Source organism: Aplidium turbinatum, chromosome 8 (genome assembly GCF_918807975.1).
Source record: "Aplidium turbinatum chromosome 8, kaAplTurb1.1, whole genome shotgun sequence".
NCBI classification, from domain to species: Eukaryota; Metazoa; Chordata; class Ascidiacea; order Aplousobranchia; family Polyclinidae; genus Aplidium; species Aplidium turbinatum.
In genome coordinates this window covers 2,841,369-2,856,183 of record NC_137479.1, presented here as the reverse complement: position 1 = coordinate 2,856,183, position 14,815 = coordinate 2,841,369, and the positions used below count along the sequence as shown (strand labels likewise).

The 14,815-nt window shown below is 41.1% G+C and overlaps 1 protein-coding gene across 1 annotated transcript in view; it reads left to right on the top strand.

The window, feature by feature from the left end:
- LOC145775665 (inositol hexakisphosphate and diphosphoinositol-pentakisphosphate kinase 2-like) overlaps window positions 1-9,531 on the top strand; it is a 33,873-nt gene extending 24,342 nt beyond the window's left edge. Inside the window, exons 15-29 of the mRNA XM_082586998.1 lie at window positions 1,105-1,171; window positions 1,338-1,473; window positions 1,688-1,817; window positions 2,590-2,683; window positions 2,800-2,924; window positions 3,182-3,296; window positions 3,542-3,616; window positions 4,009-4,170; window positions 4,295-4,396; window positions 4,597-4,815; window positions 5,046-5,139; window positions 5,216-5,323; window positions 5,519-5,622; window positions 5,908-6,031; window positions 6,168-9,531. Of these exons, the coding sequence (XP_082443124.1) occupies window positions 1,105-1,171; window positions 1,338-1,473; window positions 1,688-1,817; window positions 2,590-2,683; window positions 2,800-2,924; window positions 3,182-3,296; window positions 3,542-3,616; window positions 4,009-4,170; window positions 4,295-4,396; window positions 4,597-4,815; window positions 5,046-5,139; window positions 5,216-5,323; window positions 5,519-5,622; window positions 5,908-6,031; window positions 6,168-6,238 (1,726 nt within the window). The 3' untranslated portion in view covers window positions 6,239-9,531. The remainder of the gene's footprint in view (window positions 1-1,104; window positions 1,172-1,337; window positions 1,474-1,687; window positions 1,818-2,589; window positions 2,684-2,799; window positions 2,925-3,181; window positions 3,297-3,541; window positions 3,617-4,008; window positions 4,171-4,294; window positions 4,397-4,596; window positions 4,816-5,045; window positions 5,140-5,215; window positions 5,324-5,518; window positions 5,623-5,907; window positions 6,032-6,167) is intronic.
- The last annotated feature ends 5,284 nt before the right edge of the window (window positions 9,532-14,815 follow it).

The following is a 14,815-nucleotide window of genomic DNA, read 5'->3' as shown; positions in this document are numbered from 1 at the left end:
GTATAATCAACGTTGCTACTTCACTTTCTAACTTTCTTCTTCTTCTTCCATGTTTCCGTCAGCCTTTATAGAGACGAAGATACGAGCGACGTTCTTGGGGGGAAGCAAGCTGTGTATGTTAAAGCTGTCGGTGGGAAAATCTCAATAGCTAGTTTGAAAACTGCCAACACATTTTGAAGATGGAACATTGAAATAAAAAAAAAAGAATTATTTTTGATAGAATGACAAAACCCGAGTCGTTAAAGAGATTGGTGTTAGTTTTAATTTTTTGTCCCTCGACCCTCTACCATGGCAGAAATGGCAACCCTGCTTGTCCCCACTCCGACCCTCCACCTATGCAGGGAAGCAACATGACCTTCCACCTGATAGTTCCCACCGACATAACTTGGATTTGGTTTTCCGGCATCGTAGAATGTAATTCAGCTTGCAATGACTTACCATGCACAGATCATGATGGTCAAACAACAGCAGAATGAGCTGACGCAATAAACGCTGTGTGATTGCATGAGCAAGCGGCATGTTTGTGTGGACAACGCAGTTGCAGCTAACTGGCGACAGTGTGGGCGGCCATGAAGAAGCTAAATTGTCTATAATGGTCGCTCTGTTAATTTCCATCATCGTCGCTATAATTTGAAAATCCCGTTCATGTTAATTGATGAGTTCAATGTTTTCATATCCTGTTTCCACGTTTGTTTCGGCGACATACCTGAGTTGGGTGTAAGGTGCACTGCTCGCCAGTAGTTGCTGGGCAACACTGCATGAACTGCCATCCTCGCTCGTTCAAGCGCTTGCTTGTGACGTCAACCATCCCTCTTGGGAAGTGACGGAAGCTTCAATGCAGAATTACTGTCAGAGTTGTCGATTCTTCACTCGTCATTAGATTCATGCGTTAGAATTAATTTGGCTTCTCATTGGTGCACTATTAGCAATCGCACCGCTCTCACGCGACAATCTGTGATTCTTCTTCATTTCTTTGATCTTCACATGCAACCGCGCCTGCAATAATGAGCATTGTGTGGATGAGACTAACAACAACTGCAAGTCGCATTATAACAGAAGACTTGTTCTCGCGTTCGGTTTAACCATCTTTCCATTTACTTGAAGGGTGAAAGCAAAGTTGCAAGAACTGCTGAACCACCCCGGCCCTGCCACGGACTCTCTACTTGCTCAGGTAACAAACTATCGCAATTTTCCACTGAAACAGCAGCTTGTCTACGTCTCAACCTCTGAGCCGTATTTCTCAACCAGCGTTGGCTAATCCTGTCCACGTCATCCCTGCTTGTTACGTTACATTGATGTAAGGACAACAGTAATCACCTTGTGCGTCACCACTTCAGATTGTCCCTTTGAATTCCCACTCTGTGGTGAAAGCGATGCGATTTCTTGACAGCCCTCTTGAAAAGTGCACCAAGATATATCAGATGATGAAGGCGCTCACTGCAGAGATAGCTCAAAAGCTTCGAACCCACAAAGGTAAAAGCTTACAATTTCATAATTAGGAGTTGACGGGATAAGATTTTTTTTATCATGACCTGATGGTCAGTTGGTCACTGCATGCCATCCACTAATCGTTAATTATATGTGACTTGTTGTTTTGGTAAGTAATGGTATTGTTGAAAGTAACAGGTTTCGGCACATTAAAGTATCGGTCGCCCTTGGCAACTAATCCAATTGTTTACATTATCAGATATGAAGCTATACCACAATGAGTCGCTAGAGATTATGCTGCAGCGGTGGTCCAAGTTGGAAAAGGACTTTAAGATATCCAACGGTCAGTTTGACATCAGCAAGATACCCGACATCTACGATTGCATCAAGTGAGTGGCTTGCCGTCAGGTGGCTCTCCCGGTGTGTCTCGTTGTACAATCCCCCAGATAGGTCGAAGCATCGTTCCAACAATTTGCTTCCAATGCAATTGGAAGTCGCAAACATACACTCCATGGATCGTACCTAACGAGATATATTATAAAGAAATATCCAACAATCTCGTCCATTTTGTGCTCCATTCGCTGTTTGTCAGGATTCTGTTCAAACCAGGGCTGGCCATGCGCGTTTTATATTTGCGACCGCGTTCTGAGGAATGCATTAAAGTTTGGATTGGTCTTGAAAGGAACGAAGACTCATCTAGTGGAGTTTTCATCATTTGATGTCACCTTCTGAACTGACCATAACTAGCCTAAGAGAAACATTCATTAATTAGACTTTGATAAACTTAGAATTGACTCATCCATAACACAGTTCTGAAAATAAGAGAAAGATAATACATAACTAAATAACGTACAAAACTAATCTGACAGCCACTCGAGAATTAAGTTAAGCAAGCTAATACTAGCAGCTACAAGGACTGACAAATACACAACAGAACCCTGGCGTTGTAAAACTGAGAAAGGAAGGCAAAGCGCTGAAGGCACAAACGCAAACAGTGATTGAGCGTAAACCTACAAGCAGTGCGATGCTCTATAGGACGAGTTAAATAAGTTATAAATTGACCACACCTCCGAACAGCCCTGGTTTGAATGATTTTCATTTGTTGCTTCGTTTGTTACTGAACCAGACAAACGACGCCCCTCACCACCTTCCATTGGACAGGTACGACTTGCAGCACAACCGCAAGCTTAACTTGAAGAACTCGTCGGATATGTACACGATATCGAAGGCTCTTGCTGATGTTGTCATACCCCAGGTAGGGACTGGCGGCCATGATGGGTTTGTAGAATGAATGAAAATGAACAAAGTTGGTTGCAGTTCCGTGCTAGTAACTACTTTACCATTAGCCATCATCTTTATCGTTCTTCACAGGAATACGGAGTAACCAAGAGTGAGAAGAAGGAGATTGCCCTGGGATACTGTGTCCCTCTGCTCCGAAAGATAAAAGTTGATTTGCAAAGAAACTTGGAAGAGGACACATATCGGCTGAACCCAAGGTGAGGTGCATCGCTCATGTGAAGTGGACCAAATGCCGCTTTATCGATTTGTTGAGCGAGTGATACCTAATGCAGGATTGCTAGAAATAAGTTTGTTTTTAAAATTGTATGCTGCTTGTCATTGATTAGCGCATATCTTCTGATGGCATCCTTGTTACGCATCAAACAGATGTTTTGTTAGTTTTAAAGTTAAATATACTTGGCCGCTGACCTTGTGAAATGCCTTTCTAACATTGGCGTGTTAAATTTTTCTCCAGATATTCAAGAGGAGTTCTTTCTCCTGGAAGACACGTCCGAACGAGGCTGTACTTCACAAGTGAGAGCCACATCCACTCCCTGCTCACTGTGCTGCAGTATGGTGGACTGTGTGATGTGAGTGTGCATTGTTGTCCTCTACCAAGCCTAGCAACCATTGTTGTGACATTCATCCAAACTTTACTCTTTGAGATGTTGAGATAAGATGTACCAAAATTTGAGATGCAGATGCAGGGCTCCCAATGGATCGAGTATTCGACGCTATATGGCCTATTAGGACTCGTTGATGTGAGTCCACTTGGATGTTGGGCGCTTAGTGATGTTTCTTGTGACTTGTGTTTTTGTACTTTGCATTCTTCCAGGAGAAGACAGACGACCAATGGAGAAGAGCCATGGAGTACGTCAATGCAGTCTCCGAACTCAACTACATGACGCAGGTTTGATCAACGCAGTGATTGTCATGACGTGGTTCCGACGCAATGAGATTGGAGAAATATGTCAAAGGATGATCGTGCAAATAATTCCATGTGAAATTGTTGGCTATCAGATTTGAATAATTTTGTATAATCCTCCCTCAGCGTCACTGTCTTAAGTTATTCTTAGTCGAGTTGTCCAAGGAAGCTTGACAGTTCTTTGAAAGGTGACTTCGGAACCACCACAGTAATGCTTTTGTCTACGCACAGCCCTAACATCCCACACTGGTCCACGTCTGGTGCTTGGCTTGTTAGTTTCACTCTTTTTCTTGTCAGAGCCAATCTCTACTGTCACGTAACAATCCTTCTTCCTGCCAGAGCCAATCTCAACTGTCACGTAACAATCCTTCTTCCAGATAGTGATAATGCTCTATGAAGATCCAAACAAGGATCAACAGTCCGAGGAACGATTTCACATCGAGCTTCACTTCAGTCCTGGAGCGAAAGGGAATCAGCAGGATGATGACTTCCCCCAAGGAGGTGGCTTCCGACCGAACTCCAGGCCTCCCAGCAGAGCGGTAAGTTTGCTGGTTGTCAGCGCAAATGTTCAAATTAGTCTTTGATGTTACATTGAACGAACCTGCTCAGGCAACTCATTTCTTTGTTATTTTGCGCGAATATAACTTACAACTTCCTTCCCAGCACTCCCCGATCAACATAAAGACCGACCACAAAACCATCTTGGAGGGGGACAAGACAGGCCAGCACAGACGCCACCATGCGCGTGATTACGCCGTCCCTCACGTGAGTCCTCATTGCATTGTTGAACGAGCTCTGTTGCGTCGACTTGTTGCCAATTTAAAGTTGGTTTGCCCTCAGACAATCCGTGGTTATTCATGTCCTATTTGCCATGAAACGATCTGTATACACATCAAAACGTAGTTTGGTTGATGATACGTATCGGAAATGATGGACTTGATATTGTTTGATGATCACCGTTGCAGTCGGGGCGTGCCACCTTCTTCACGGACACCGGTGATGACGACGATGACATCATAAAGTCCGATGATGACGACGATGAGGATTCCAACGATGGGAGGTTGGATCCCATCATGAGTTGTGAAGATGAGATTCCTGGAACGTCGGATGCGGTGAAGGCCTTCCTCCGCCACAGCAAGCCCCACCGATCGGCTCCTCCTCCCGCAGTGCACATCAAGTCCCAGGTGGGTCAGCAGCAACAAGACTCACTTAACGACCCAGCAAACCATATGACGCTGCTGAAGCTGTTGATCCCAATCTAAACATTTCAATGTGATACTCCACTTGGGTCACGCTCCATCCACTGCACAGCACACTTTGCATGCTCAATATTTTTGGTCTATTCTTTCTGCCCGCTTGTGCCGTACGTTGTCACTGAATCGTGTTAACATCATATGCCGCAATGTGTTGTCAGGAGAGTGTGCGGAAGTACAGTGGGAAGTTGCTACGACCAGTCACAGCATACGATGAGAGCCACCACCGTCCATACGAATTTCAGGGTGGCCTCGGTAAGTCTCTGCACTTCTTTATGTAGCCCCGCGTATAGCGATGGCCAACCCTTGTGATGTTTTGATGGCGTTTCAGGTTCGCAGAGCAGCTTGTTTAGCAACAGGGTGTTGGCTGGATCGTCCGCATCAGTTCCATCTCTCAGCCAGGAACGACGGAAGCTATCCGCCTCTACCAAGAGCGAAGGTGCCTAGTTGTGTGTAATTTCGTACCGTGCGCCCTTTCCGCCAGATTCCGTCATATCACGTTCTCCGACATATAGCGATCAATCACGCGGTGAGCGTATTTTTGATGTTAATTGACCAGTGTGATATTGCAGAAAGGGTGGTGGTTGTTTGATAGGCTCTCTACTTTGTGTAGCAATGACTTTGTTATTACCAGAGAGCGACTCATACCCAATGGCTCCCCCAATCCGACCACTGGAGACTCTCCACAACTCCCTCTCACTGAAGCAAATGAATGACTTTCTTGACAGAGTGGTTCAGGTATGGCGCACATCCGTGCACATAAGCAATGTTCACAAACAAACTACAACTAAATTAACTTCTCAATCAAAACTTTATGTCAGTTTAGCTGGATTTGTGTTTCGGCACAAAACTATCTTTCCACTTCTCCGATTAATAGTTTTACACTATTTCTGGAACTGCGGCGTTATCAACATAGCCTGTAGAAGAGTACAAGGCTCTGCACCATGACAGATCTGCAGTGACTCTACAACACAGCATTCCTGCTACATTAGTTGGCGCCATTTTATTTGCAGTTATGTTTAGGCCGACCCCGAGGCCCCATCGGAAGACATGTCCGTCCCCTCCTTGCATAACCTGGAACCTGTGTTCAACGCGTTTGTACCCTTAAAAGTTTTACCCAATGAATACGACTCGGTATCCTTGCACAGTAAGTTGTCATTCCTTACGTTGATGCAACGTTCAGTGATGTGTTAACGTTGTATTATTATTGTACACATTGTTGATGTGTGACAATCTCAACAACTTATAATTTTATCGTCGGTCACAAATACTTCTCCTTTCAGATGTCGGCACCACCGACAAAGATTCACTTTCTGTCGTGGACATCAAGACGAGACCCAAATCCACTATATGACACTGTGACGTTATTTTACATTCGTCTGATGATTTTGTAGTCTGCGCCTGCCATGGGATTGCGTCTGGCCAGCCGATGCCTAAACAACAAGCCTTTCCTTGGTGGATTTGGGTAGAGATTTTTCATGATAGCCCACGGTGCTTTGTGATGCAACAACCAACATTGACCTCAATCTGTTGCGTCAATTTATAAGCCATTGTGTGATTTTGGATCAATTTCTATTCATTTTTGTCTGTGACGTTTCGATGGTGACTCTGTGAGAAGCCGTTACTTCGCCATGTTCACCGAGCGATGTGTTAAAGTATAGTTTATGTCCTGTTTTCTGTCCTTTGTGAAATATCCTACTCTCGAGATTAGAGAAGGTTTAGGAAGCCTCGCTGGTCTAGATGTTGGATCATGCACGGAACCTCTGCCCCAGCATTCCCCGCCACGTCATACGAGCAGATCAACTTGTTGTTGGACACAACAGAAACGTCTTAACCGGTTTCATCCATCAGCCGACCGATGAAAGCGACAACCCGCATCGTCCACACGTAGAATATTGAATAACTTCAATCCATCCGCGTGAGCACTGTAGAGAGGCTGCGGAGAAGGCATATTATACCGAGCAAACACTTTGAATAGTTGTTAAACACACTTGCACTGCAATTATTTTTCACTGGGGTTAGTTACGCGCAGATAAGTGTTCTCTGAACATATTTCTCATAATGCCTGTCATTGTACGATGCTTACATGTTAAGTTTACTTTTTTTATGTGTTGGAATTGTGAGTGTACTCACCACCAGAACTATTGATATCAGCATCGTCTTGAGATTGAGAGATGTTGATTTATTCTCATATTACAACCCGTACCAGTTTTTAGTATTTGCGTAATTGAATGTTGTAGGTAATTTTATCTCCTTCAAATGCGAGTTACAATGGTCAGCGTTTATACGCGTCATGATTTCAAAACAACCTGTGATATTTGCTACAATGTGGCGGATTTTGTGACTATCAAATTTTTCTTGATTTTACTTGCATTTGGTTTTGTATTTATTTTAAACTAAGTTTGTTTGTTTGTTTGTCGTATCCAGGCTTACACCTGGTGGTTGAAGATTTAGATCAAGTGGACGGGAAGGCAAGGAAGCCAATCTTCGTGTCCACCTTCAGGCATGCCTTTAAGTGTCCTGCCAGAGACACAGCCGCATGCTCTTGAGCGGTGTCGAACCGGCGCCCTTTCGATTGCCGTTCCAGGGTTCTCACCACTCGGCTATGCAGCTGGCAAACTAAGTTTAAATGCTATTTATGAAACGAAACGTAGAAAATGCGATTGACTTTTCAACGCTTGAATTCCACAGTTAGTCAATATGGACTATGGAGTCTAGCCTACGTACTTTGGCAGCCGACTGCAATTGATTGATTGATCAAAATTGACCCTCCAAATTTCATCATGTCGGAACATTTCCTGTTTGTACGCAATGAATCTTCTCAACTAACTTCTATTTGAAAATTTACAATTTTTACAAATCAGCATAGGCCTAAGCTTATATCTCGTTCTGTACTGATGGTATTGAGATACTAGATAGTGAAATTGAAAGAGGTATCATTTGACTTCTTTTAGCTACAGGCCTACAGCTAAAGTTTTTCTCGGTTATTTTGTTTTTGCATAAATGCAGATGGATGGGCTGTGACAGCACGTGTGACAGATTTTCTGCACATGTTTAATGATTTAAAAATGACAGAAATCAACAAAGAATGGTTTTGATACTCGCCGAACAAAATAAAAGAATATGCGAAATGCAAAAAAAAAAACTAATTTACAACATATTGGTGAAGAGTTTTTGCTCATTGTCAGAAACAGTCATCTTGAGAAATCAATTGTCTAACAGAAATAAATAATATTGACTTTCTCTCTTGTTCTCTCTCTCTCTCATAATGTGCCTTCAGTTGGCCATTGAAATCCTGTGTAACGGCCATCTGGATCAGGAAAATTGTTTCGAATTCGCCAAACAATGCATGACGGCATCACAATCCGATTGTTGCTTCCGAGAGCATCACCTTATAGTATACACTCCAACACATGCCTGTAGGCATTTTTACTTGAGTGGTATTAACAAAATCATTTTCAGTGAAGTGAACATATACGACTAGTTTTGTATGGTCCATCCCACTTTCGAACACTTGAAGAAAACTTTGACCATTTTCTTCTCAGTACCGGTACCTTGTTTTGTGGGAAAAGAAAGCACACGGTCTTTGTCACTGACAATGTCACATAAACAGCAATTTGTAGGCATTGCCTCAACCATAAATTAAAGGTACTGTTTGTGAGATACTGTTGTTACACTGCAAATGGCTATAGCCAGATTAGGACAAATAAAAAAGTATGAAAATTGTAGCCCTATGAAACTGCAATTTCAATTGAATTGAGATGCTGTTTGATAAAAGTAAACTCAACCTATTTGATCGAAACCTGGTAGTAATAATAAGTTTACTTCTTCATTTTGGTAATTCTTAATTTGCACATGCTTTAGACCAACAGAGCCCCACACATTCACGTTTTGCAGTAGCCGTACCATACTTTACCAAGTCATCACAGAGAAAGAATGTATCCTTCCCGCTTACTGTGACGTCACAGCGGTGTTGCCGTTTTTATTTTCGCAATTGAATGAGTACCAGATTCGCCGATGTCAGCGAAAGTTTGCAAGCGTGTAACTTAGTTGCCTGTTGATATTTTTTACGATTTGTTGGTCAGGGAAGTTTGTTAGTGTCATCTTTTTGGTATCTTAAGTAAATTTAGCAAATTTATTTACCTGTCAGAGGCACTTTATGTTAATACGCAAATAACAACAATTAATAAGAATAATACGCGACGATATATGAAATTGGTAGCCTACCATCCCAGCCAGCAAGCCCATATGGGACCCATATTGGCTGATGTACTGGCCCCATGTGAGCTGCCTATATGGGGCCCATACACATTGTGTCCGCGGGCATCACATTGCCCCCATATTCATTTATGGGTTGCTCACACTCAACCCACAAATCTTATTTTCAAGTCGACAAGTAAAGATTTGAAATGCAATACACTTCTCATTTGTGTGGAATAAACCAGAACATCACGCTTTTGTGAAAAGAACAATCGTTCCACCACGTTTATACGTGATGCAGCTTAGTTGAATCAAAATATTCGAGGCTTCTTGTACCAGGTTCACTGATAAACTAAACCGCAACGCAGTACCTCGCAAAGCAATTGTAGCGTAACATTTCCATGTGCTATAACTCGTCATAAATTGTGAAAACTTGTGTATTTACTTGTCAAGTTGTCTCATGTGAAATATAAGTTTACATAACAATGTCACAATGAAATCTTATCTCCGTTTACCAAACTAAAGATATGAACTTATGCGACGTCTTGCAACGTTGAATCGACGGAAAGACGGGTAACTGCCAACCTGAACTGAGAATGCATGAAAGAAATCGTTTATTGTCGAATGGACGTGACGTCAGAAAACGATGAATCGACATAGGCTAGCGGTGAGAAATATTTTAGTTAGATAATGACACGCGGCAGCGCGTTTACATTGAATAAAAATACCTTTATTTTATCCATTTCTATTTCCATTCTTCCTAGTTTCGTCTCACAATAACAAACCGATGAAGTTACGCATATTTACTAAATTATTCAAGAAACAATAATGCATCATCCAGCATTATGTTAGCGTTGATTGACTAGACATATTCACGAGTTGTGTGAGAATTGTATTCGATTAATCGCATTATTTATTGTAGGTAACACCTGCAAAAATTCAAGTAATTGCAGACTCTGCCTTCATAAGTGTAGTTTAGAAGTAGCCATCACATATTGAGCCAATCGAATCAATAATCAGAAAATATAATACCTGTATCATAAAGTATATTGCGTTATGTACATCTAGTAATTTTTATGAACATGGTATCATTTTGCAGGCAGGCGTTTTTATAGGGAAACAAACTTATTCCATAGTTTGATTTATGGCACTTATCCAACTGTTTCATAATGCAAATAGCTGTTTTAGTTGAATTTAGAAAAAAATATAACTTATAACCGCAGACAGATGCAACTTTTTTCATGCTTTAGGCAGTACGGTGAACTATAGTGGTACATAACCCATATGCGGAGTAATCGCAAGGGTCAACCCAAGTAATGGAAAGGTTCTTTTTGAATTATGGTGATGGAATTCTTGTAATGCTATTGAACTTCAACTTGTTATGAAAAACTTATATTGTTTGCATTTGCAAGAAATATCAAACTTTTCGATTTTTTTTATCACTGAACTGTCCGTTAGTAGAATCATGGCCACCTGGAGATCCGGCCTGATTTGTCACATTTTGCAGATTTTGATTACGGCTACTGCTAGTGCTTGACTGATATTTTTTGAGATGTTTTTGCGGTTTCCTAATAACATAAAACTTTTTTGTTGCCTTGGGGAAGCAGCAGCAAATGAAAAAAAGTAAGTTGAAAAACGCTAAATCAGACTGTTATTGAAAAATTAACAGTCTGACTAAAATCTTCGAAATCAAATTTTCTTTGTTTTTCAACATGTGAGGATGTTAAAACCTATTATGTCATCTGAGGAAAAGAGAAAAGAAAGCGTAAGAATCTAATTTTTAGAAAAATTTATTTAAACGTTCTCCCAAAGTTAGCAAAACCTGGAAATTTCTGCAAAATGTGACAAATCAGGCCGTATCTTTAGGTGGCCATGGTAGAATGTTTCTTTATTACCTTAGTTAGGCCTATTGGTAAGTCACGAAAGTATTTGTTGATGTGACATATGAGGATATTCTAAGAGACCGAGTTATTTTGTAAATAATATTTGATTTTTGGACACCATCAAAATTTTCACACAATACACAAATGCGCATCGAGATGATATAGTGCTCATAGTTGGGAAAAGTTAGATTGTGATAATTACAACTTGCCTGAGTAGGCCTACAGCAAGGGACAATCAAAACAGATGAAACCGCATTCATGGTAATATAGACGTTTTGCAAACTGCTCTTTTCATTTTCAATATAATAACAAGAATGACAGCTTATTTTCACTAAACATATAAACAAATATCAAAAATTATGGATGAACAGCGCATCTATATTTTTCGGTTTAGGTTCAACAATGCATTGTGCACTTCACAATTTTTGACAACGGTCTGACAATTTATTATATTGCAAAGTTTTGGTTTATTCTTGACTTTTATAATTCTGTGTAACAGTTTTCTTCTAACTAGTTTCTATGTGACTAACAATTTGTTTCATTATACATTTTCTTTAGTATTTCAACGCCTTTATTAAAAAAATTACGTCCTTTTCACTTTTAAATAAAACATGGCAAGGCAAGGATTCAGTGCTGAAGAAATATTGCAACGTGTTTTACTGGATTCTGACGACGAAAGCCAGGCGGATGATTTGGAGGATTTATGGCACTCCGATTCAGATGAAGAAGCGGATTCTTCTTCGTCAACTTCCGCAACAGCGATTCTGATCGAGATTGACGACCAGTTACCTTCCATGGGCGATGTTCAACCGGAGTTTGCGCCACCACGACGGGTTATAACATCGAAAAGACTGGTGAACATCATAGATTCCTCTCTCGACATGAACAACTACGATGCTGTTGAGTTTCCCGACACACTGAAGTCTTATACAACTTTTGTAGAAAAGCCAAAGAACAGACAAGAGGGCGGCGTCAGCATTACTTGGTCTAATGCGAGACCGGTGCACAATGGGAGAAGGGGCCGGGCTAACATTATATCTGGCCCGACTGGTGTTAGAGGAGAAGCCAAGACTCCTCGGCAAGCATGGGAACTATTTTTTTTCTTTAAACATTTTGAACATTATTGTTCAAAAAACAAATAGAAAAATTGCCACACTCATTTCTCAATTGCCAGAGAGAATTTTAGATGACAGCAGGTATACTGCTATTTTGGCCCAACCAACAACGAGGAGATGCTGGCCTTTGTTGGATTGGGGTATTTTTGGGGGCTTTTAGGACAGGCTGGTCATTCCACGGATGTATTGTTCAATCAACTGCAAGGGCATCCCGTGTTTAGTGCAACAATGAGCAAGAACCGCTTTAACCCTATATGGACAAGATTATGGTTTAGCTGAAAAAAAAAAAATTTTTTTCGATTTTTTGAAAACATTTTAGTTTAGTCAACATATGTCTTATGTTTAAAAAATTTTTTTTCGAGTATTTTAATTTTTTTTCAAACGTAGCAAATCTGTTACGTCAGGCACATTCGCACTACCTACAGAATTTTGAAACGTAGCAGATCTGTAACGCCAGGCGCTCTAGCAACAAAAGCACACAATAAGCAGTAACAAGCAACTAGTTTATTTTCACTCAAAACAGCTCAAAATTGTTCATTCTTTGTGGAATTTCAAGACAGTGTTTCGTTTTGTTTATGCAGGGGTGTTCTTCATACTTCTTACAAAAGTATAGGCAGCTTGTGCAGCCAGACATTTTGCATAACCCCCTTTCTTTGTAAATATATATGCAAACTTCTTAGCTGTTTTGCCAAGACGTTTGGAAGGGTCCAACAGGACCAAATACAAATAGGACTGCTCCACAATAGCTTCATCATATAACAGTTTGAAGTAATGGGCTGGTGATGAAATGTGGGTCAGCTTGTTTACGCACAGTGGTCATCGAAGGAGTGTTTCTCATGGAAGGACTTTTTCTTACACAGCTCTAAATTGAACAGGGTGGCTTGGTTGGCCTTGTTGGTGGATTGATAGATTTCATTATGCCTTCATCTAAAAACAACGAGTTGTAAAAGAGTAAGGAAAAATACTACAAAGCTGTAGTACAAAAGTAAATAAGAATCACCATTATTTTCCATTTATGATTTTGGCATACATATGCATAGTACAAACATTACCTATTGTGGGATTGAGAAATAAGTGAGACATTCTCAAACAAATACAAAACTCAATGTGGCTCAAGAGAGCATGGTGTCCTTTTTACTTTTTACCATCACTTTTTACTTTTTACCATGTCCTTTTTACCATCAGAGTATATACCGAACACATCAATAAGACAAATAATGTTTGATAGTAGAGAGGTGTGATTTAGATTTTTAGTTGCCGTTGCCATGTGAGCCTCTGGTTATCATTATAACATGGAATGGATGTTTTTGCAGTACATGTAAGTTTCTTTTGTGACAATATCCACTCAAGCTGAGTCAATGCTTGGTTATATGAAAGGCCAGCCATTATACGTGTTCACTGATAGTGTTTATTTGCATAAAACTTACTTGAATCACTAAAGCTGTCATTTGGCACATCAACAAAGGTTGAAGTGTACCGGTACACTACTGGAACATACTTAGCGTCAGACTGCAAGATATCAAAACATTTATATTCTCTTTTTCCACCAAATGGTCTTGTATACCAACTTTTTCCATAAAAAGATCATGCATTCATTCTGCACCTATGAAAATAAAACTTTACTGTTGACAAATCTAACAAAACAAAAGTTTTGAAATCATTTCGTTCGACGACCAAAATACTAGGCCGCAACGTTGGAAGAATGACCGGTTCGCCGCATTTCGAGTCGTTTTCGAAATGTTTAACGAAAACTGCGGCAAACATGTCATTCCAGGTGACTACTTGTCGTTGGATGAAACGCTATAGGCCTACCCCATGAGGACACAAATTGCCTTCAAGCAATAGCCTATAATCCAAACAAGCCTGCGAAATATGGCCTTCTGTTCAAGTTGGTAAACGCCAGCAGATTCCCATACACATTTACGGCATCGGTCTATTCAGGTAAACCGAAGGAAGAGCCATTTCATTTTTACGTTCGTGGAACAGAAGAAGTGGTAAAAGGAATGGTGATAAGCCTGGAACAACACGGTGACCTTCAAGGTCGGAATATTTCGTATGACCGCTTGTACACCTCCATACCACTCGCGCAGTGGTTGCTTGACAGGTGTATAACGTCAGTGGGAACCCTCAACGCTATACGTAGAGGAATACCCCTGGAAGTGAAGCAAGTGAGTGGTAGGGAGGAATTTTCGTACGAAATTTATTGGCAGACGAGTGAGGCTGATCTCAGCCTACATTCTTACGTAATAAAAACGAAGAGTTTTGGCATGCGGAATGTGTTGATGTTGACAATCATGCAACCTCTATTGGGGATTACCAAGGATGACGGCAAAAAGAAGCCAGACTTGTATAAGCTTTACGACGTCACAAAGGGTGGCACCGATATCATCGACCAAAGGATGGGTTCATTCACGTGCAAAGCGAAGTCCCCACGGTGGACAACTACTGCGTTTGCTTATTTTTTGGATACTTGCCGCGTCAACGCATCTACAGTTTTAGCACTAAATGAAGGGACTGATCCACGCAAGCGAAAATCCTTCGACTTCGGTTGGGAACTGGCCATGGAACTCGTGAAGCCATTCATAAAGTCGCGATCTCTCCAGGGCCTGAACTATCACACCATACATAAGATTGAAGCAGTAATAGGGAAACAACCTTCAACAACAACTCCAAGCGGCAGAAGGGCCACTCTGCCCCAATTATCGTCGACACGGCGTAGATGCGACGTATGCA